This window comes from Calonectris borealis, chromosome 12 (genome assembly GCF_964195595.1).
Source record: "Calonectris borealis chromosome 12, bCalBor7.hap1.2, whole genome shotgun sequence".
Taxonomy (NCBI): Eukaryota; Metazoa; Chordata; class Aves; order Procellariiformes; family Procellariidae; genus Calonectris; species Calonectris borealis.
In genome coordinates this window covers 12,981,694-13,004,571 of record NC_134323.1, presented here as the reverse complement: position 1 = coordinate 13,004,571, position 22,878 = coordinate 12,981,694, and the positions used below count along the sequence as shown (strand labels likewise).

The window sequence follows — 22,878 nt, the reverse complement described above, 5'->3', positions numbered from 1 at the left end:
CTCGGTCGCCTCTTCCGCGAGGCGGGAGTGCTCTCCTGTGGGCAGGGAGCGGAACTGGAGAGAGTTGCGGAGAGCGGGCGTGTCGGGTGAACTCCCGTGTCGCTGTGGGGGCAGTTCTGAGGAGTAGGGGTAGCAGTGCTGAGGGGGCGCTGGCGATCGTGAGGAAGCGTTCAGCCACCCGAGTCTCGCACAGCTTGAAGCTGAAGGGTGAAAAACGAATGGCTTCACTGGAGCCAGCGCTGCGCAGTGTCTGAGGGACTTCTGAAGTGAACTTAGTGCTGTCAAGGGTGGGTAAATTAAATTGCACGTTAAATACAAAATGTTCTTCATTAAAATTATTTCTTTCATCTTTTAATTAATTTGAAAAGTCAAACTGTCTAAAACAACCTGCAAACTTAAAGAAACTGGAGTGATATAGTGTAATGATGGCATATTTTGGCTTCATACACCCCTTTATAATGGGGTTAAAGCACATACTCCTGTGTAAACATACTCTATATTATCTGTTTTAGTTTCCTTGCCATATGTTTGATTTCTCTTTACAAAAAATTATCTGTAGAGGGTTTGGTTTTTTTCGTGCCTGCCGTGTCAAGTCATGGTCACGGGTAGGAAGATGTGAACGGGCTCCGCAGGCGGAGGGCGGCAGTTTCCCTGGCGACTGACGGAAAGAAAAGAGTGTTTAAAGGAGCCGAGACTTGCTGCTTCAAAAGACGTTGCAGCTGGAAGGAAAGATGTATATTGTGGTCCTGTTGGTCAGCACTGCCTTGCAGAAACGGTAGTTACCTCAGGTGTGCTTTTGACTGCAGGGAGTTGGGCCAGATTGGGTTTGCCCCCAGCGGGACCTGTTCTGAAGATTATCAGTCTGTTTCCACATCTGCTGATATTTTAAATAAGACAAGCAAGCTACCTGTGAGCAGTTTCCATTTATCTCTGCTTTCATCTTTGTTTTGTATTATATTCTGTTAATATACAGATTACATTGACATTAAAGTTCACTTCTTAATCTAATCCTTTGTTATCTTAAGTTAGTGTATGTTGTTTTGGATAATAAATTTTGTTGGTAGGCATCGTTTTTCTGGCTGTTTAGGAAATACAAAGCTGACTGAGCTGACTTACCCTTAGTGGCGAATATGTTGGCTGATCTTAAAAGTGGTTTTTGTTTGCCTTGTTTTAGTTTTTTTTAATTGGATAAAGAGAGTTCAGTTTGGCAGCACAAGAAGTCCATGTTCGTTGGATTTCACTGATGGAAAGCGTTCAACTGAAGTAGACTTATGGAATCCTGCTTTTTCCAACTCGTGTGGAACTCCCTGCCTCGTGTGCATGGATGGATGTATACGTACACAAACAGGTACGTACACACCTATTCCCGTACGTTGAAATCTGTCTGCTGGTTTTGGTCTGTCTTCCTAGTCCACAAGAAGAATTGACAAAAATCCCAGGGCTATTCCCATTGGGCTGGAACACAAATAACTGCGACAGAAAGGATTTTCCAGAAAGATCTGAGGGAAGTATAAAAAATAAGAGGCAAGTTATGTTCTACAATGCATATTTGCACAGTTTCAGGTGAAATTCATGAGAAATTGGCACACTTTCCAAGGCTATTGGAACCCAGAGACTCAGGAACTGTATAAGAAATAGCAAGTAGCTCTGAATTCTCTTGCACCGAAAATCTTGTTTTACCTGTCTCACTTGCAACCCTTAGTCAGTTAGAGAAGAACTGACTTACTCTGACAAACCTGTTTCCCAAGCAGGGCGGACTTACATGATATATTATGATCTCTGGTGGTGAAGTTGGCCTCAGTCTTCATGAGTGTCCACGCTGGAGGTGAACTAAGTGAAGGCAGTGCAGAGGACCCTGAAGCAGTATGCTTTGCAACTGAATGCTGATGACACTATTCATCCAGGAGGTATGAAACGAATCAAAGGTGGAAAGGCAAAGACCCATTATGTGGAAGGTATTTTGGCAGTTGAAGACTGGGAGTTAGTGGAGCAAGGTGGGCTTGTGGCCCCCACTATGAAGAAGGCCTTGAGGCTCATCTGCTTAGGGCCAGTCATCCACACTGAGGGATATTACGCTTCTACAACCTACAAAATTTTTTAGGACTTTTTCAGCCAGCAGACGAAAACTGCCTCTTGGATTGCCAGCCTATTTCCACTGTAGGAAGCTATTTTATAGAGAAGGTGAGGTCATGCCCGTTTCCCAGTTTTCTGAGGGAAGTATATACCCCATAAGGTGTTGGTAAATAGACCTTGCTTTCTGACCTCCAGTGACGCTGCTCATAGAGAAGAAGCTATAATCTGACCCTCAACTTTCATCTCCCCTTTAGTTTTGAAAAATGCAGGAGGCTTATTTTTATTCAAGAAGGGATAAAGAACTAATTTGGAGGCTGGAGGCTAGTCCCTGCTGGAAAGCACATAGATTGTCAGTAATGGTATAGATGTGCTAGCCCTCATTAAAACTTCTGCAAGAATTAACTATTTTGATTTTTTTTTTCTTCTTTTAATTGTTACTTCCTAGTAAAAATTTTTAATCTGCAATCCTGTTTTTTGGTGAGGTTTTTGTTGTTGTTTCAGGGTTTTTTTACAAGAATTTAAGTGTTGACAGCTCTGGAACCTTTTCAGAGCATCACTGTTTTCTCTGCTCGTATGAATAACAGCAGATTAACTATGATTAAACCTTTTGTTGTTGTTCACAGATGGTGTTGGGTCATTTTCAGATCATGCATTCTCAGGATCAGGTAACAATTAGGTGTGTTACACTAAGGGATTGTATTTACACTCTGTATCAAGTACAGCTCTGAAAGTGCTTAATGCAGTGCATGTTCAAAAGGGAATTTAGCTGCACTCCCTACTCAGAGTGCCCTCAGCAGAGACCTTTGTACCATTCTCTTCCGCATAAAACCAGAAAACAATCTAGAGTCCAAACGGGGGTGAAAAATGGCTCCTCGAAGCCAGATTGCTTTGCTTTGTACCTTGTTTTGTAGTATAGCATTCTTCACTTCCAGAGCAGAAGGTGAGATGCAAAATCTGTTATTACTCTTGGGGAAGCAACTGCACTAACAAGTTGCAGGGTAGTGATTTTCAAAGGCAGTACATATATCATGCTTTTGTTAGCAATCTGTAAAAGTATCCTAATAAGCTTGATGCAAAAATTACTGGTTTTGTGAGATGAAACCATTTCTGAGATGATTTGATGAAAATAAAACTTTCTATCTTTCTTAAAAATAGAAAGCAAAACCATTTCCAAATTATCTAAACAAAATATTTTTAAGATCTTGTCGGACGATAAATTTAGAAAATGTTAATGATTTTGACAGTTGCTGTTTGCTCTGAAATTTGTTTTTAAGCTTTATGCTCTTGCACAGTGAGTAAACTATGTCTTACCTAGCTCCAGTTCTCATTGGCAGAGCCAGCTATGGGAGTGTTTGGCAAGGGGTGTCTGTCATTGCACAAAATGAAAACTGAACAAAATTGAAAGGAACAAGCTGAAATCTTCTAAATTAAAGAGTCGGTAAAAATGCTTCATTGAAAAGTCTGTCTGATAATTACAAAGATGCAATTTAAATTTTTTTTTTTTTTACCTTATGTGTTACTTAGGACAGACTCGTGCTGAGCCACAAGTGACTATCACACTTGGACGGCTCAAAGGGAGACAAACAAATGTGAAGGGGACAGACAGACTGGTAAACGTTTTCCTTGGGATTCCTTTTGCAAAAGCACCTGTTGGATCCTTGAGGTTTTCCCCACCCGAACCACCTGAACCCTGGCATGATCTGAGAGATGCAACTTCTTACCCACCACTGTGAGAGATGTTCAGATCATTTGTATATAGGAACTGCTCATGTTTGTCAGTGTTGCCGTGTTTATTAGGGTACAGAGGTCTGATTTTTGGTAAGAAGCTTCTATTGACTGGTAGTGAATACGCTGCCAGTACTGAAATACTTCATAAGAACTGTGGGACTAGGAAGCACAAAGAATTCCTGGGGAATTCCTGTCTTTGGAAATCATGTTTTCTCATTATAATGTGCTGAAATAATTCAGCTTCTTAAGTACAAGTATAGAGCTGTGCTTTTACAGGTTGCACCTCTAACTGTATATAAGTAACACAAAATTCAAGCACCCTGTGAGAATTCAGTCTGTGGGGCAAAAGAAAGTGTGTTTTCTCTATCATTGTTACATTGTTGCTATTGCAGTTTTATTACTAATAGTCACGCTTCCTTCCTTTTGTGAAGATGTCCTCAAGATCTGTCCATGTTGAAAATAGCTGAAAAAAATTTTAAAGAAAAACACCTTCCATTCCAAACTTCTGAGGATTGTTTGTATCTAAATGTTTACAGCCCTGCTGGTTCAAACAAGAAGGACAAGTTACCTGTACGTAAACCTATTTTACAAACTTGTGTTGTACAAAATTTGCACCTAATGATAGCTCCTAAGTCACTTAATTGCTTCTGAAAAGCAATGATGCATTAGCAAAAATAATATTATTATGTAAAATTCAAAGTCCACCCACCTAAAATTCAGCTGCCATTGAGCTTTGGTGGTTTGGAGTTCCTAATTCTCTGATGTTGTCTTCCTTTTTCAAATGAAATACACCAAGCAATATATAAAAGTGTGTCTCACCCTTTTTTCTCTAAGGTAATGGTGTGGATCCATGGAGGCAATTTTATATTTGGTGGTGCTTCTAGGTATGATGGTTCTGCACTATCAGCCTACGAGAATATTGTGGTAGTAATAATTCAGTACAGACTTGGACTCCTTGGATTCTTCAAGTAAGATGACCTATTTCACTTTTTACAAAATACTTCCTATTGTGTTTAAATCATGGGTAGTTAGTTTTGTTTTCTAAATCAGTTGAACTTCTATACCAGCTTCCCACTGTTACAGTGGTTTAAATGTACATAGTTCACTGACATCAGGACTTAAGAACATTAAAAAATGACTGTAAATTCCATTTGCATTGTCATTTGATTGTAGCCTGCTATCAAATCATAGTTGGGCTTATTTGCTTCTGGATAGGATGTTTGTTCTCGCCTTTACTTCCATCCATTGGTGTGTAAAACAAAAAATCATATAGTGTAAAGGCCAGGAATCCATCTGTGTATGGGTGAACAAACAGTAGAGGCAAGTAAGTCAGTGGGGCTTAGATCTGACTATGAAGGGCTTTAGATCAGTAGACTATACAGATCTTTCCTTGGCCAAATACGACACTTTGCACAAAATGTAAGTTGGTGGGGTTTATTTTATTTTGGTATTAGAAGAAATATTATTCTTCCTGAGAAGTTGGCTTATACTGCTTTTCTTTCAGTACTGGTGATCAACATGCTCGTGGGAACTGGGCATTTTTGGATCAAGTTGCAGCTCTTCGGTGGATCCAAGAAAATATTGAACACTTTGGTGGAGATCCAGGATCTGTCACACTCTTTGGTGTATCTGCAGGATCTTGCTCTGTTTTTGCACATGTAGGCATGCAGTAGATATACTAAAAAGTGAATTTTTAAAAAAAAATCTTCAAAAGCTCAATTAGTGTAACATTTCATTCTTAATCTGATTTTTCAAAGCACACATTGTGCTAAGTCTAGGCACTTCCCCTGTAATTACATAAAAATGTGTAATTCCCCACTGAATCCAGCAGTCTAGTCAAGCATAAAGTTATGGGATAAGGACCTTAATGTAGAATAAATACTTCCTGTTCTTCCCTTCTTGTCAGGTTTTATCTCCTTTGTCTAAGGGTCTCTTTCATAAAGCAATATCAGAGAGTGGAATTCTAATCCCCCCTGATAAAGATTTACTTCTTTCAACAGATCTTAAGGTAGGCTCGTTTGTTTTCATTTTAAAGCCTTTATAACCTAAAATAGGGTATTTTTTATATCTGATAATTTGGTTAAAAGAGAAAAGGGGAAAATCTGATTGCATATTATGCAACAAAGTTGATCAACTTTATTCTCATGGCATACCTATAAATATTTAGATTGGCACTAAGTAAATTTTCATTCAAATAGTCTATTTATTTTCAATCTTACCATGCTCATTTGGTGTTGGAAATAGATTGTACAGTTATGTGATTATAATATCTGAGTTAAGTATTTTCAGTTACGCACATGTCCATTTTCATGCACACTGTACCTTAGATAGTAACTATGAAATTTATTATGAGAAGTTTAATTAGAATCCAGAAGAGACATTCAGTTTTTATTCAGCTATGGTCTTTTATGGAGGGCCTATATTTGAAGTAAATTAATTAAAAACAAACACTTTAGAATTAAATTCCTCTCTATAGGTACCTTTTCATTTCTCCTCCTGAAACAGCAGGTAGTAATAATGTAAATCTCTAAGTTGATTTTCTGCATTTTCTTGCCTTATTTCATTTATGTTACAACCTCGTATTATCTCTACAGCAAGGTTTGTTGTAGAACAGTGAATGGAAATATAGCGAGAAAGAGAAGTATACCAGAATGATTTCACTTCGTGATCAAACTGTAGTATTTTAAGTAAAACAAAATACTTGAAGACCTATCAAGCTTACCTAAATCAGCCCTTAAATAAAACTATTAACAGTATTGTGTATAATAATTTTCTGTTTATAAATTCCTTAAAGACCACCTCATAGCTAACAGTTCTTGTCTTTGTTAATAATTTTCAGAAAATTGCAAGTATATTTAAGTGTGAGACAAGCAGTTCACTCTCACTGATAAACTGCTTAAGGAACCAGGAAGCAAAGGATATAGTCTTTAACAGTACGGTAGGTGAAACTGTACTTAGTAACAGATGTTTTCTTAATGGCATGCTTGCAAAACTTTAGCTCAGCCTCTGACCAGAGTTCATTGTGGCCCATTCCAAAGTTGATTTTTCCTAATTTTTGTCAAAATACCCCCTAAATACTGAAATAATTTCACATAATTTCTCTTTAGAATTTTCAGTGAAGTGTCACAGCACCTGTAAAGTTGTGAGCAAGACTTGAGCATACATATGTTTCAATGTCAGTTAGAAGCAGCACAGGATCAGGAAACCATTACATTACTCCGTACCATGACCCAACTGGGCTAGTATTTTATACTCTTGTGCAAAACTGTAAATGTATATTACAGTGGCTGTAGATACTCGGTTTCTTAAAGCCCTTTTTTGCACTTGGAACATAAAATGTGGACATTTTATTATGTGATTTGAAGGAAAAAAGGAAAATACTATTAACAAGTAATTTGATCTTTTTTTCTCTTCCTTCAGGAAATCCCATTTCTACCACTAGTTTTGGATGGAGTATTTCTTCATAAGTCACCTGAAGAGATATTGGCTGGAAAAGAATTTAATGCAGTCCCGTTTATGATAGGAGTCACCAACAATGAATTTGGCTGGAATATTAGATCTGTAATTTAATGGCTATTCTTCATTTTTTTGAATGTTTGTGTTAACTGATGCAGGCAACTCTGAGAAGTTATTTGCTGGTAGGACAGTTTTTAAGTATGGCCAAAAGGCTTTGCATTGTTGAAAATATACACAAGATAAACTTCACTTGCATTATGATTCTGTAGTGACCCAGAACCAGCTGGTCACAAAACAGTGAGACGCGCTTCATCCTGCAAGTTAAACTACATGGACATCCTTGGAACATCAATTTTATACAGTATTTTCTTATCCTAAAATTTTAATCCCTCATCCAGTCAGAGAGAGGAAAAAGAATGCAACAGTCAAGGGCTTATTACTAAAAGAAAAACAAAACCAATCCTTTCCCCCACAACACACAGATGTTACACGCACAGTATTCAGGATTGATACATAGAATGTTTTAAAATGTGGCATTGATCACCTTAAACAGCTTAGCCCATATGTCATTATGAACTCTGACTGCTGGTTTTATCATTACCCCTGTGTTCCTTGTTACCATGCAGAAAGATCTATCATTTGAAAATCTCAGCTGGGGACAGAGTATGGGGATTATGTGGGTGTCCAACCCATTCTCGGTGCATAAATTCTTTCTCATATGAATTCCATGGGAAACTCCAAAAAGTGAGCAGTTGCTATACAGTGCACAAAACTGCAGGAGATGGATTTGTGTCCTCTCTCTTCCTTGTCCTCTTTTCCTCATTTCCTAAGTATTCATGTTCACCTATGTAGAACAAAGCATTTGTTCTGAATCTACGTAGTAACTCTGTCTCTGAGAGTGTGCTGGTAGTGAGTCCAAGAAGAAAAATGTAAAGTGAAATCTGTTCTAATTAATTTTGCAGGCAGAAGAGTCATTTTATGTAATGCTCTAAAAGAGGAGGACCATTAGCTTATCTTTACTTCAAAGGGTTCAAACAACTGGACTTGAGACAGAGAGGCTGCCAGTGACTTTTAAGATCTCCCCTACCAGAGGGAAAATAAGCTTTTCACTTCAATTCTGCCCTAATGCTTTCTAGTCTTGTAAGTTTCTTAACAATGTGTGTTCATTTAAGGATAAACTACTTAGCATGAGTAGTTTACATAGGAACCTTCACCAAGGAAACGTTTACTGCAGTAAATATAAGCTTTTCAAGACAGCTGCTGCATCATGCTGCATTTTTGCATATGATATGATCCTTCAAAAATAAACACCAGTAGTAAGAATAAAGTAGAATAATGTAGTTCCAATGTTAAAAATATTGGAGAAGTTGAATGGCGCTAATAACATTCTTTTTTTCTGTGCAGACATCAAAAATACCAGGTTTGAAGGAAATAGGAGATAAAAAATCAATCACTTCAACTTTAGAGTTTTTACTACCAATAATGGTAAGACCTGTTGCACTAATCTAATTTGAGACGTGAAATTTCTTTCTAATGCATAGAACATATGCGAAGTTTGGTGTTCTCTAATTTCCTGCTTGAGTCATAGTGTTACTAAGACTTGAGGTCATATTATGCTTTGGGGAGAGTCCCAGCAGGTCTACGGTGTATGGGATTACACAAAAATAGGATTGAGTCGGGCCTGGGATTTGGGGAAATCTCTTTTTCCTTCAAGACCTCTGAACCAACATTTTTATCTTGTATATATTTATCTATGCATTTGTATGTAAGATTACTGTGATAGTGTCCCTAATCTTACAGTATGTGATGCTAATCTCCTGGTTTCAAGGCAGGATTTTTCCAATATGTTTACACTAAATCAAATGTAACTTTTAAAGTAGTTAGTTTACAGTCCTAGTTTTGAAACGTATCTTTCAAGCAGCAAATTCTAACACTAAAAACGTAAGCTGTGTTTGGAGATCCCATTGGTCATGCCCTGTAGTCTAATAGTAAATAAAGCTTTCAAGGACTCAGAGAATTTACTTTTGCTATTCCCATCTCTTTTCTCCTGAAGAAAACAGAAGCCAAAGGTATTATCAGGACAAGTTGCTGAAACTTTGTTGATTCCTGTAGAGTTTTAACGCATATGAATCTGTTGCAAATTTGACCTGAGGTGGTTTGTTTGGTTTGTTTTTTGGTGTTGGGTTTTTTTCCCCCCACAAAAAGTCTGAATAGATTTTATTTGCCATGATAGTTTCCTATCAACATGGGTGCTACCCTCGACCTTTGCGCCTTTGCGGAATCTCTGAAGTTTAAAGAGATGACATTTTTAGTTGCTAATTCAGAGTGTGATAATTTTTCTGTTTGTTTCTTGTTTCCCCTTTTTCTCTTAGGATGTACCATCAGAGTTTCTGCCTGCGATAGTGGATGAATATCTAGGAAATACAGATGATCCTGCTGAGCTACGGGACCTATTTCTGGACTTGCTAGGGGATGTAGCAATTGTCATACCATCCATTAAAGCATTGAATTATCACAGGGGTGAGCTAATGAACACCAGTAGGATATTCAAACCTCTTACTACATGCTGGATCAAATGACACAAATCCTGTCATGTGTAGGCAGCCCTTCTTGAGATTCCCACTGGGAACTTGATGGGGGTGCAGAGTGATATAGGTCTGCAGGATTGTGTGAAGCAAGTGTATGTACTCCTTTATCTTTGTGCTAGTGTCTTGCACTTGTGCTTATAGTCACAATATATTGAGAGCAGAGCATGATAACACAGGTAAATGTTTGCTAAGTGAAGTATACATGCTTAAAAATAAAAACATATTATAGCAACCAGAAATTTGTCCTTTGGCCCACTTACAGCAGCTCTGTAGTCTGGAGATTTTCTGGTATTTAAGTGTAGACAGCCATGCCAAAATACCCAGAACTGGAAAATAATTTGATGTTATTTTGTTTTCTCTAAGTTTTCCTGGGGTGAATCTTTCATTTTGTTGTGTAAGTGCTGTGAGTTCTTAATTCTGAATTAAAAATAAAAATACATATTTGAGTGTAATATTTTAAAAATGTGCCCAGTATAAAGCTTTGGGCATATTTAAAGTAATGTTTTAAACAGCTGATGTCAGCCATAATTTATGCATCTCTTCTTTAACTCTCTAAATGTTACATCTTCTAGAGTCTGGGGCTCCTGCCTACTTCTTTGAATATCAGCATCGGCCTACTTCATACAGGGATAGTAAACCAGAGTATGTGAAAGCTGATCATGGAGATGAAGTTGGCTTTGTCTTTGGAGGACCATATCTGGCCGGTGATATTCAACTACGTAGTAAGGAATAGAACATTCAATATTCACTTATAAATTACTCTCATAACACTTCCATTTTCAACAGGCTAAAATGCGTATACTAACAGTGAGACCAAAGTATAACCCTTTCTCCTGTTAGAATTTGTTTAATGTACAGATAGCTCTTTCTGAAGCACAGTAAGTTACACATGTTGTCAACAATTTAGCAAATAGGGCATTTGCTAGAAAACATCACTGTCATTATACCAGCACTGTTCATGAATTTGCCAAATAGCTTTGGCTGAAAAATAAATTGAAGAAAAGGTCAATTAAACTTGCAAGGGGTTAGCAGAGTACTTGGGAAGCAGAAAATCTAGGCTGTCTTCATTTCCTGAGGAATTTAAGCTAATGTTTCCTCCTTTCCAGGAAATCCCACAGGCTGTCAGGCTCCAGAGAATGGGAGACTCAGTCTCTTTTGCAGATAGTGTTCCAGTTGTGTTGATTAGAGCAAGGCTTGGAACTCCAGTGTTTCATTCTCTGCATGAAGATCTAATGGTTAGGTTAAAGACTATTTTCTCCTATGACTCAATTAATAGTTAAGCATTTTATTGCCTTGTCAGTTTGGGCATTTGCATAGGATTCTGGAAGTTCCCTCAGGCAGAATCCCATGTTGCTACAGTCCAAATGAATATGCCAGTCATTGAACAGTTAAATACAAGATGCCACATGCTCAGGAATATTATGAATCCCGCAATTTGCTTTAATTGCATATGCCTAAAACAGTAATACTCAGGATGGAGTATTTTCTTTCCCATGAAATAAATTAGGAGCAGTTCTTATTTTGACAAAGAAACACAGAAATTCTATTTAGTTTAAGTGAATTCACCTTTTTTTTTTGCTTTTATTTTTGTCATTTGCACAGTAGTTCAAAGTCTGTTTCAAAGCCTACATAAACGAAAGTATTTCCTTTTACTCCATTGAACTTCGAAGCAATCCAGCTATGTTGTAAACGCATTCATTAATCTGTTACTAGAGCCTTTTGATTTTGCTTATACTTTAAATATATTTTTTATTTATGTTATCCTACACTAGAAAACACTATACAGTTGTTCTTCTATTTGCCTGAATTTACTGAGAGCATTAAAATAGCAAATATTTTTCTTGATGTATTGAGATGCATGTATAATTAATAATGCACTGTAATTAAAATTATTTTCACCTACCTGATACAGTGGGCATATGTGTAACTATATTCAACGGAATATTCTTGAAGTGTTGAGACATGGAATGACATCATCTTGTGTCAGAATGAAGAAATCTTTGCCTAGTCGTGTTCTGAATAATAGGGAGAATTTCAGTCCTACAAAGCTAGAATGAAATCTATGAAACTAAACATGTGGCCCATTCCTTGAGTAGAAATGGGACTCAGGAGACATGGGTTCTTTTTTTGGTTCTGCTTCTGGTTTCCTGAAAAGCTCAGGCAAATTACCTTATTTCCTTGTACCCCAATTCCCCAATTCGTAGAATAAGGATAATTATTCATAAAGAGTGCTGAAATCTTCTCTTGATGATTGCTGTATTACTAACATATTGCAGGTATGGTACCTCTGTTGTAATCAGTAAGTTGTTACAACATATTCACAGACTGAAATGCTGCTTCTGTAGCAATGTTTTGATTTCTGCCACATGTGATGATTATTTTGTATTTCGTCTCTCAGGTGAAGTTACAGAGGAAGAAAAGAACCTTAGTAGAACTCTAATGAAGTACTGGACTAACTTTGCTCGAAATGGGTAAGAATCATGAGATTGATTACACATATTACTGGTTTGTACTGATTCCAAAGTGAATTAGCTGTTTTGTTGATTCAGTCTTAACTGCTGTGATTGAATTCCCCCATGCGACTGAAAAGAGCATTCAGTCTTTTCTTTCTTGTTTACAGAAATCCTAATGGGGAAGGCTTGGTTGACTGGCCATCTTATAACCTAAATGAAGAATACTTACAGATAAATCTAAAACAAAAGAAAGCCAGAAAGTTGAAAGAAAAGAAGGTAGACTTCTGGAGAAAGGTGATGTTTGAAAAGACAAATAACAAAAGAACAGAAAACAAGAAGGTTAATTCAGAGTTATAATTTACAGTCTAAACATGCACATAATAGGCAAACTATTAGGATAGTAAAAGAAATTACTTAAAATAATTTTGAGGATAAAGTTATGTTTCCTTTCTCTTCACCTTTTCTTCACAGTCATCATACTTGCATACTGTAATAATTCCAACTGATCTATTTCCCCTTTGTGATCTTTTACTTCTTCCTGGATTTGTCACAACAGAAGCCTCACTTATTAAATACAGCTACCAGATTTCCACTGCTCAGGTTTTTCTATCACTTCCCCATGACTGACGACAGAATGTAGCAGCAACATTGTTTTAATAAAGTGAAATCAATGAAGACTCGATCTCCAAGTAAAACTGTCTTTTGATGTCAAGTGTGTCAGCGATGGTACAGAAGATTTAGATACAGAAATATCTCATGTAGGAAAAAAAAAATTGAACTAAAAGATGTTCTGCTTTGTAAGTCAGTTTTACAACAGAGATAGTATATTTCTGACTGTTGTGATACATAATCGGTACCAGTAATGCTAGAATTAAGACTTCTGTCAAATATTACACCACCGGTACTGGTGTAAGAGCAGGACACAGCCTGCAGCCCGGCACCTGGGTGGCGGCATGTTCCCACCAGAGCTCTGTCTGGGAAGCTGTGTCAGTCGTGGTGGGTGCAGAGATTAGAGAGGCCATGGCTTTCTGCCAGGTGGATGCCACTCCTCCCTAGTCAAGCTGGCAGAGCTTCAGAGCCCTTCCTGTGTGCCCTTCTGTGCAAACTGCCACGCAGACTGCCGCACCTCGCCCTCAATTGCACATATGCACATGGACTGCCAGGAACAAGTCTTGAACATCTCATTTCAGTGTTGTCAAGAACTTCTTTCTCTACTATGTCTTGTTTGTTTCTTGTATCTGGCTCCTAGGCTGCTCCAGCTATCCCAACTATATTCCTGACCTAACTGCTACCTCACAGCAGCATTATGCAGCTCCATAGATCCTATGGGGCACTAAGCATCTGTTCCCCCCTTCTTTCATCTCCCCTCTGTATCTCTGGAAGAATTTAAGATTGTTCATAGCTAATAATGTCCTACAGCAACTAACTGGCCATCCCTTCTTTCTGAATTACTTTATTGGAAGAAATAGGGTGGGATTTAGCTACCTCTTTCTGCCCAAATTCTGTTGCCAGTCAGAACTCAGGAGGTAGGGTTAGACTGTTAGCACAACTGCTGTTTTGATAAGTGGGAATTCCTACTAAGCATCTGTCCCTTCTCCTTTGTTGTAGTTAACATGTTTTGTGAGGGGAATATAATCTCAAAATAGTCTTGATAGATTTTCATTCCACATACAATTCCCCTGAGCTCCTGTACCACTCCCTTTAAAAGGAGATAAACAGGCAGCATTGTATGTCCTGGTTTCGGCTGGGATAGTGCTGTGTTTTGGATTTAGTATGAGAAGAATGTTGATAACACACTGATGTTTTCAGTTGTTACTAAGTATCTTGTCAAGGACAACTACCCTCCAGGAAGCTACCAAGCTAGACTGGGAGGAGGGAACACAGCCAGGACAGCTGAGGTAATGATAGATCTGACCAAAGCATGTTAAGGCAAAATTCTTATAAGCATTCATTATATTGATTGGTCACAACGTTGATTTCAAAGTTGTGGGGCTGGCTCTCAATGTTGCAATATGTAATACCTTGCTTGCAGTATATGTTCCCGGTTGTGCTGTTTATCACTATTCAGAACTGGGCCAAGTTTATCATTCTGCTGCTGTTTTATGATATGATAAAATCATTGGTTTTAAGTCTAATCTGGTATCTGTACTCAGCATTGCCGTCACCTCTGTACCTCAGGAACCACCTCTTAGAAACTATTAGTAACTACACTTTTTTCTCTTCGGAGAATGAATCTAAGGGAAAGACAGGATGGGACACTTTCTCTGATTTGTTCATCTTCCCTTCCATATCTTCAGAAAGTCCTTTTTCTTCTATCCTCTTCATGAATACGTCCACAATATTCCCTGAGAATTTTGAATGTCCTTGGAATGTTCAAACAAGCATGATCATATTGCTATGTCTCCTGAATGTGGTTCAGGTCTTGTTTAGGGTTAAACAACTATTTAGGAATACTGTCCAGAGATCAACCCCGGCAACAGACACGGTGGCTACTCAAACCCCCACGACAGGCACTGCAGCTACTTCAACCCCCACGACAACCACTGTGGCTACTCAAACCCCCAAGACAACCACTGTGGCTACTCTAACCACCCGATCCCTATCCCTGAATGAGTTGCGAGATATGCAGAAAGATTTCAGCCGTCGTCCAGGCGAGGATATTGTTACCTGGCTGCTCCGATGCTGGGATAATGGGGCCAGTAGCCTGGAATTAGAGGGGAAGGAAGCCAGACAGCTGGGATCCCTTGCTAGGGAAGGGGGCACTGACAAAGCAATTGGAAAAGGGACACAGGTCCTCAGCCTCTGGAGGCGACTGCTGTCAGGTGTGAAGGAAAGGTATCCCTTCAAGGAAGATGTTATATATCGCCCAGGCAAATGGACCACTATGGAGAGAGGTATCCAGTACCTGAGAGAATTGGGCGTGCTAGAGGTGGTTTATAGTGACCTGGACAATGACCAAACGCCCAAAGATCCAGAGGAAGTCCAGTGCACGCGACCCATGTGGTGGAAGTTGGTACGGAGCGCCCCAGCGTCGTATGCCAGTTCGTTGGCAGTACTGTGCTGGAAAGAGGAAGAAGCACCAACGGTGGATGACGTGGTTAGCAGACTCTGGGAACACGAAGAAACTGTCTCCTCCTCCCTTGTCTCAGCTGTGGAGAAACTGTCCCAGAAGGTCCAGCAACTTGAAGAGGATATGTCCTATTCTCCACTGTACGGACCAGTATCTCAGCCATTAGGAGTCAGCGTTGTTCTGCTCAAGAGAGAGGATATCGAAAGTACACACCACGGGGCACCCTGTGGTTTTACCTGTGTGACCACGGAGAGGACACGAGGCAGTGGGATGGAAAACCTACCTTGACCGTAGAGGCACAGGTACGTGACTTGCAAAGAAAAACAATCACACAAGGGGGTTCTCCCAGGAAAAATGCTGCTCCAGTTTTCAGGAAAAACCTGTCTCATGACGGTCCAGTTTCCAGTGAACAGTTCCCCAGACAGAGTAGAAGGGCTGATCTTACTTTGGATTGTAATGAAGAAATTCTTGACTCACGTTTGCAAGAAGTGAGAAACAGATACTATGACCAGAACCAGAGCGGCCCTGCCTCCAGCCAGGTGGAGGAAAGGGACACCCGGGTTTACTGGACTGTGTGGATTTGATGGCCTAGCACATCAGAGCCACAGGAGTATAAGGCTCTCGTAGACACTGATGCACAGTGTACCCTGATGCCATCAGGCTATAAAGGGGCAGAACCCATCTGTATTTCTGGAGTGACAGGGGGATCCCAAGAGTTAACTGTATTGGAGGCCGAGGTGAGCCTGACCAGGAATGAGTGGCAGAAGCACCCCATTGTGACTGGCCCAGAGGCTCCGTGCATCCTTGGCATAGACTACCTCGGGAGAGGGTATTTCAAGGACCCAAAAGGGTACCGGTGGGCTTTTGGTATAGCTGCCCTGGAGATGGAGGAAATTAAACAGCTGTCCACCTTGCCTGGTCTCTCGGAGGACCCATCTGTTGTGGGGTTGCTGAGGGTTGAAGAACAACAGGCACCAATCGCTACCACAACAGTGCACCGGCGGCAATATCGCACCAACCGAGATTCCCTGATGCCCGTCCATAAGCTGATTCGTCGACTGGAGAGCCAAGGAGTGATCAGCAAGACTCACTCACCCTTTAACAGTCCCATATGGCCAGTGTGAAAGTCCAATGGAGAGTGGAGACTAACAGTAGACTATCGTGGCCTGAACGAAGTCACGCCGCCACTGAGTGCTGCCGTGCCGGACATGCTAGAACTTCAATACGAACTGGAGTCGAAGGCAGCCAGGTGGTACGCCACAATTGACATCGCTAATGCCTTCTTCTCCATCCCTTTGGCAGCAGAGTGCAGGCCACAGTTTGCTTTCACTTGGAGGGGCGTCCAGTACACCTGGAACCGACTGCCCCAGGGGTGGAAACACAGCCCTACCATTTGCCATGGACTGATCCACACCGCATTGGAACAGGGTAAGGCTCCAGAACACCTGCAATACATTGATGACATCATTGTATGGGGAAACACAGCAGAAGTAGTTTTTGAGAAAGCGGAGAGAATAGTCCAAATCCTTCCGAAGGCCGTTTTGCTATAAAACAAAGTAAGGTCAAGGGATCCGCACAGGAGATTCAGTTTTTAAGAATAAAACGGCAAGATGGACGTCGTCAGATCCCAATGGATGTGATTAACAAAATAACAGCCATGTCCCCACCGACTAGCAAAAAGGAAACACAAGCTTTCTTAGGCGTTGTGGGTTTTTGGAGAATGCATATTCCAGATTACAGCCTGATTGTAAGCCCTCTCTATCAAGTGACCAGGAAGAAGAACGACTTCAAATGGGGCCCTGAGCAACGACAAGCCTTTGAACAAATTAAACGGGAGATAGTTCAGGCAGTAGCCCTTGGGCCAGTCCGGGCAGGACAAGATGTAAAGAATGTGCTCTACACCGCAGCCGGGGAGAATGGCCCTACCTGGAGCCTCTGGCAGAAAGCACCAGGGGAGACTCGAGGTCGACCCTTAGGGTTCTGGAGTCGGGGATACAGAGGATCCGAGGCCCGCTACACTCCAACTGAGAAGGAGATATTGGCAGCATATGAAGGGATTCGAGCTGCTTTGGAAGTGGTTGGCACTGAAGCACAGCTCCTCCTGGCACCCCGACTGCCGGTGCTGGGCTGGATGTTCAAAGGGAACGTCCCCTCCACACATCATGCAACCAATGCTACGTGGAGTAAGTGGGTCGCACTGATCACACAGCGGGCCCGAATAGGAAACCCCAGTCGCCCAGGAATCTTGGAAGTGATCACAAACTGGCCAGAAGGCAAAGATTTCGGAATATCCTCAGAGGAGGAGGTGACACGTGCTGAAGAGGCCCCACTGTATAATAAACTACCAGAAAATGAGAAGCAATATGCCTTGTTTACTGATGGGTCCTGTCGTCCTGTGGGGAAGCGTCGGAGGTGGAAAGCTGCTGTATGGAGTCCTATACGCCAAGTTGCAGAAACTGCTGAAGGGGAAGGTGAGTCGAGCCAGTTTGCAGAGGTGAAAGCCATCCAGCTGGCCTTGGACATTGCTGAACGAGAAAAGTGGCCAGTGCTCTATCCCTATACTGACTCATGGATGGTGGCAAATGCCCTGTGGGGGTAGTTGCAGCAGTGGAAGCAGAACAACTGGCAGCGCAGAGGTAAACCCATCTGGGCTCCTGCATTGTGGCAAGATATTGCTGCCCGAGTAGAGAACCTGGCTGTAAAAGTACGTCACGTGGATGCTCACGTACCTAAGGGTCGGGCCACTGAAGAACATCAAAACAACCAGCAGGTGGGCCAGGCTGCTAAGATTGAAGTGGCTCAGCTGGATCTGGACTGGCAACGTAAGGGTGAATTATTTATAGCTCGGTGGGCCCATGACACCTCAGGCCATCAAGGAAGAGATGCAACATACAGATGAGCTCGTGATCAAGGGGTGGACTTAACCATGGATGCTATTGCACAGATTATCCATGAATGTGAAACGTGCGCTGCAATCAAGCAAGCCAAGCAAGTAAAGCCTCTTTGGTATGGAGGACGATGGTTGAAATACAAATATGGGGAGGCCTGGCAGATTGATTATATCACACTCCCACAAACCCGCCACGGCAAGCGCTATGTGCTCACCATGGTGGAAGCAATCATCGGATCGTTAGAAACATATCCCGTGCCCCATGCCACCGCCCGGAACACCATCTTGGCCCTTGAAAAGCAAGTCCTATGGCGACACGGCACCCCAGAAAGAATTGAGTCAGACAATGGGACTCATTTCCGAAACACCCTCATAGACCCCTGGGCCAAAGAGCATGGCATTGAGTGGGTCTATCACATCCCCTACCATGCACCAGCCTCTGGGAAAATCGAACGATACAACGGGCTGCTAAAGACTACGCTAAGAGCAATGGGTGGTGGGACATTCAAGCATTGGGATACACATTTACACCTGGTTCGTCAACACTAGGGGATCTTTCAATTGAGCTGGCCCTGCCCAATCAAAACTTCTGCGTACTGTACATGGGGATAAAGTCCTTGTTGTGCACATAAGAAATATGCTGGGGAAGACAGTCTGGGTTAGTCCTGCCTCTGGCAAGGGAGAACCCATCCGTGGGATTGCTTTTGCTCAAGGACCTGGGTGCACTTGGTGGGTGATGCGAAAGGATGGGCAAGTCCGATGTGTACCTCAAGGGGATTTGATTTTGGGTGAAAATAGCCAATGAACTGAATTTTATGATGTCAATTGTTATATGATATTGTATATCATCATTATTTCTATGGTTGCTATAGCAGTAAAATCACCTGGCTTAATGAAGAATGAACTAACTCCAATGAAACCGAGCCAAGTGCAACGACAGTAGAACCGGACAAGCACAGCAATACTGGAAATCAGAACTGGCTTCAGAATGCAACAGCCCAACACCACACATCATCTCTCCTGCCCTGAAAGACTGTTATGACAGATGGAGCCCGAAGTCATAGAATCATAGAATCATACAGGTTGGAAAAGACCTCTAAGATCATCGTGTCCAACCGTCAACCCAACACCACCATGCCCACTACACCATGTCCCTAAGGGCCTCATCTACACGTCTTTTAAATACCTCCAGGGATGGTGACTCCACCACTTCCCTGGGCAGCCTGTTCCAAGGCCTGACCACTCTTTCAGTAAAGAAATTTTTCCTAATGTTCAATCTAAACCTCCCTTGGCGCAACTTGAGGCCATTTCCTCTTGTCCTATCGCTAGTTACTTGGGAGAAGAGACCAACACCCACCTCGCTACAACCTCCTTTCAGGTAGTTGTAGAGCGCGATGCGGTCTCCCCTCAGCCTCCTCTTCTCCAGGCTAAACAACCCCAGTTCCCTCAGCCGCTCCTCATAAGACTTGTGCTCCAGGCCCTTCACCAGCTTCGTTGCCCTTCTCTGGACACGCCCCAGCACCTCCATGTCCTTCTTGTAGTGAGGGGCCCAAAACTGAACACAGTATTCGAGGTGCGGCCTCACCAGTGCCGAGTACAGGGGCACGATCACCTCCCTATTCCTGCTGGCCACACTATTTCTGATACAGGCCAGGATGCCGTTGGCCTTCTTGGCCACCTGAGCACACTGCCGGCTCATGTTCAGCCGGCTGTCAACCAGTACCCCCAGGTCCTTTTCCTCTGGGCAGCTTTCCAGCCACTCTTCCCCAAGCCTGTAGCGTTGCCTGGGGTTGTTGTGGCCGAAGTGCAGGATCCGGCACTTGGCCTTGTTGAATCTCATACAGTTGGCCTCGGCCCATCGATCCAGCCTGTCCAGGTCCCTCTGCAGAGCCTTCCTACCCTCCAGCAGATCAACACTCCCGCCCAACTTGATGTCGTCTGCAAACTTACTGAGGGAGCACTCGATCCCCTCGTCCAGATCATTGATGAAGATATTGAACAGGACCGGCCCCAAAAGTCATGGACTAAATGAACTCAATGGACATTTTAGAGGGATCACCCATAGACTAAGGGAATGATATCTGTGTGTATATATAAATATAAAGACAAGAAAGGTGATGGTGATTAATTAGAATGTATTAGAAATTGTGAAATCTAAGTGTCACGTAAATGGTATAGAATAAGGGGTGGATACTGTCCTGGTTTCAGCTGGGATAGTGCTGTGTTTTGGATTTAGTATGAGAAGAATGTTGATAACACACTGATGTTTTCAGTTGTTGCTAAGTATCTTGTCAAGGACAACTACCCTCCAGGAAGCTACCAAGCTGCACTGGGTGGAGGGAACACAGCCAGGACAGCTAGCCCAGCTGGCCAACGGGGTATTCCATACCATGTGACATCATGCTCAGTATATGAATGGTAGGCGCGATCCAGGAAGTAGCGATCGCTACTTGGTTATCGGTCAGCACGGGTGGTGAGCAATTGCATTGTGCATCACTCATTTTGTATATTTTATCATTGTCATTATTATTTTCTCTTTTCTGTCCTATTAAACTACTTTCATCTCAACCCACGAGTTTTTTCTCACTCTCACCCTTCTGATTCTCTCCCCGCCCCGCCGAGGGGAGGGGGGGAGTGAGCGAGCGGCTGCATGGTATTTGGCTGCCTGCCAGGTTAAACCACGACAATGCACAGAATATATGCTTATGTTGTAAGTGTACGCAGAGAAGTGCAGTGGAACTGACTTCTTATGCACTGGCACAGTGCTAAAAATAAATCACAGTGGAAAATGTCAAAAGATTTTATTCCTATCTACTTCGGCGTGAGTGTTCTTATGCTCTGTCTCATCCCAGAGATGTCCTGATGTGAGATTACCACACGCTAAAGAGACAGTGTTAAAGCTGTCCAAGCACTAGCTTCATAGACTCTAGCTCTAAGTTTTGTACACTCCAGCTTCATTGAATACTCACCAGGGGCTGAGTAAAAAACCAAACTGACCCTGTTTTAAATGCAGACTTCTAAACATTTCTACCACACATACTTGAGGCAAAATGTAATTGTGAGCTTTTATGCAATTATGGGCCTATAAATGTGATATTTGTCTCTATTTTTCAGCTATTGAAATCAAGAAAGGTAGCAGTGCATTAAAGTACAAAGAGGCAAATGTCATCATATGGAAGGATTTTTTTATTGATCTCTGACTTATGCGTTATTCACTGATTGAGGGTAAGCTGTAAAATGTTCTCTCTTAAAATTAAATGCCAAAGAGGATTCAAGAATTCCACTTGCCAGGTATGTAGCGCTGTCTCCAGATTCCACAAGTTTAGGCTATGTCACTAGAGTAAGAGTTTCCACATTTGCAGAGCATATAGGTCATGCTTGTAGATCCATACACAGTATCTACAAGCAAAGCTGTAGGGATCTAAAATCCCATTTTTTTATTATCTTATTGTGAGCACGATTGGCAGAGTTTGCAGAAATCGGTTTGCATTGGTGATATTTTCGGAATGGCTGCTTCTCTGGGACTGTGGATGGGATATGGGCTGAGACATTTTGCAGAATGGGTACTTGAGAGAGAAGCAGTGAGTAGAACAAAGATTGAAGAGTAAGGCTTGGAAAATAGACTAGTAAATGAAGGGGAAAAATAAAGGGAAAGCAAATGGGAAAGGACAAAGTTTAGTAAAATCAGTAAAGACCAGGAGATAGAAAATAAATTGTTTATGGAGATAAAGTTTGTTACAGCAAGAGGAAAGAGCAGCAAGCAGAGTATACAGCTTTTGGCTTTGTAGCAAAGGACCCCTGTAGTTTGCAGGTCACAAGTAGGTTGAGGCATGCATGCCCATCAGGATGGAAGCTAAGTCACAAGCAGGGATTCTTGTAGTTCTACCTCGCATGGAAATAGTTTTCCCATGCCAGGAACCAAAGCAGTCCAAGGTAAGAGGTAACAGTGAGAGAATTTGCAACAGTATTCAAGCAGGCAAACAGGAGTGCAGAGGTTACTACTACACAGTACTTCTGCCCTTGGCTTCTGGGAAACCTTTATCACACAGATAAAGGTAGAAGATAGCTTATGCTAAACTCCATCACTGGTACCCCAGGCACCTGTTTCCACTCATTGCATTTGACTGTGCATATATCTATCAATACAGTATAAACTGTACATTCATCACAGTGCAGACTAATCCCAGACCAGTTTTATTGACCTCTAGTGTCATGAACTTCACTCTTGAGAAACAAGAAAAAAGTCTCCCAGAAAACACCTATACAGCTATAAAAATTCTGCAATGAAGTTATTGTCTACATTATTTCTTAGAAGCTCAAATTGACAGTGTTATCCCGTTCGCCAACGTATACTGCACCCTAACCATACACTCAGAAACAGCCGGTAGGCATGCTAGCATAGCATTAGTATTGTTAACAGGGTAATTGCTGCAGCACAGAGCTCAGTACAGAGGGCAGGAGTCTCCTGATTAACAGAGCAAATGCTTAAGATACTCAGCATGCACTGAATGTGTACATCTGAAGCTACCTGCCAACTGTTTGCTCTCTAAGCAGTCTAGTATAAAGTTGGCCGGGATTTACCTACAAGGGCTGTAAATCACACCTGTGCAGATATGCTTA

The 22,878-nt window shown here is 41.6% G+C and overlaps 2 protein-coding genes across 3 annotated transcripts; both read left to right on the top strand.

Annotated features, from left to right (window-relative positions):
* The first annotated feature begins 16 nt into the window (after window positions 1-16).
* On the top strand, window positions 17-12,980 carry LOC142087304 (fatty acyl-CoA hydrolase precursor, medium chain-like). Of its 2 annotated transcripts, XM_075161419.1 has the most exons (16): window positions 17-287; window positions 1,175-1,348; window positions 1,752-1,907; window positions 2,697-2,749; window positions 3,598-3,802; window positions 4,233-4,371; window positions 4,636-4,769; window positions 5,306-5,459; window positions 5,708-5,809; window positions 6,641-6,739; window positions 7,222-7,362; window positions 8,662-8,742; window positions 9,630-9,777; window positions 10,418-10,567; window positions 12,244-12,316; window positions 12,466-12,980. In XM_075161419.1, exons 6-16 carry the CDS (start codon window positions 4,252-4,254, stop codon window positions 12,653-12,655), a joined length of 1,392 nt encoding a protein of 463 aa, XP_075017520.1. In that variant the 5' UTR covers window positions 17-287; window positions 1,175-1,348; window positions 1,752-1,907; window positions 2,697-2,749; window positions 3,598-3,802; window positions 4,233-4,251; the 3' UTR covers window positions 12,656-12,980. The 2 variants fall into 2 exon arrangements, with proteins under 2 accessions (XP_075017520.1, XP_075017519.1); XM_075161418.1 differs by lacking the exons at window positions 17-287; window positions 1,175-1,348; window positions 1,752-1,907; window positions 2,697-2,749 and adding an exon at window positions 2,872-3,013.
* A 2,588-nt stretch (window positions 12,981-15,568) lies between these two features.
* LOC142087022 (uncharacterized) lies at window positions 15,569-21,051 on the top strand. Its single transcript, XM_075160724.1, has 2 exons — window positions 15,569-19,315; window positions 20,276-21,051. The coding sequence occupies exon 1, from the start codon at window positions 16,999-17,001 to the stop codon at window positions 17,965-17,967; it is 969 nt and encodes a 322-aa protein (XP_075016825.1). The 5' UTR covers window positions 15,569-16,998; the 3' UTR covers window positions 17,968-19,315; window positions 20,276-21,051.
* Window positions 21,052-22,878: the final 1,827 nt, after the last annotated feature.

Bases quoted from the DNA above. Each gene is read 5' to 3' on its own strand.
- LOC142087304 (XM_075161418.1), top strand. From the start codon at position 2,938: ATGGCTCCTCGAAGCCAGATTGCTTTGCTTTGTACCTTGTTTTGTAGT. The intron at 5,460-5,707 runs GTAGGCATGCAG...CCTTCTTGTCAG, and splicing joins CTTGCTCTGTTTTTGCACAT to GTTTTATCTCCTTTGTCTAA. The intron at 8,743-9,629 runs GTAAGACCTGTT...TTTTTCTCTTAG, and splicing joins AGTTTTTACTACCAATAATG to GATGTACCATCAGAGTTTCT.
- LOC142087022 (XM_075160724.1), top strand. From the start codon at position 16,999: ATGGATGTGATTAACAAAATAACAGCCATGTCCCCACCGACTAGCAAA.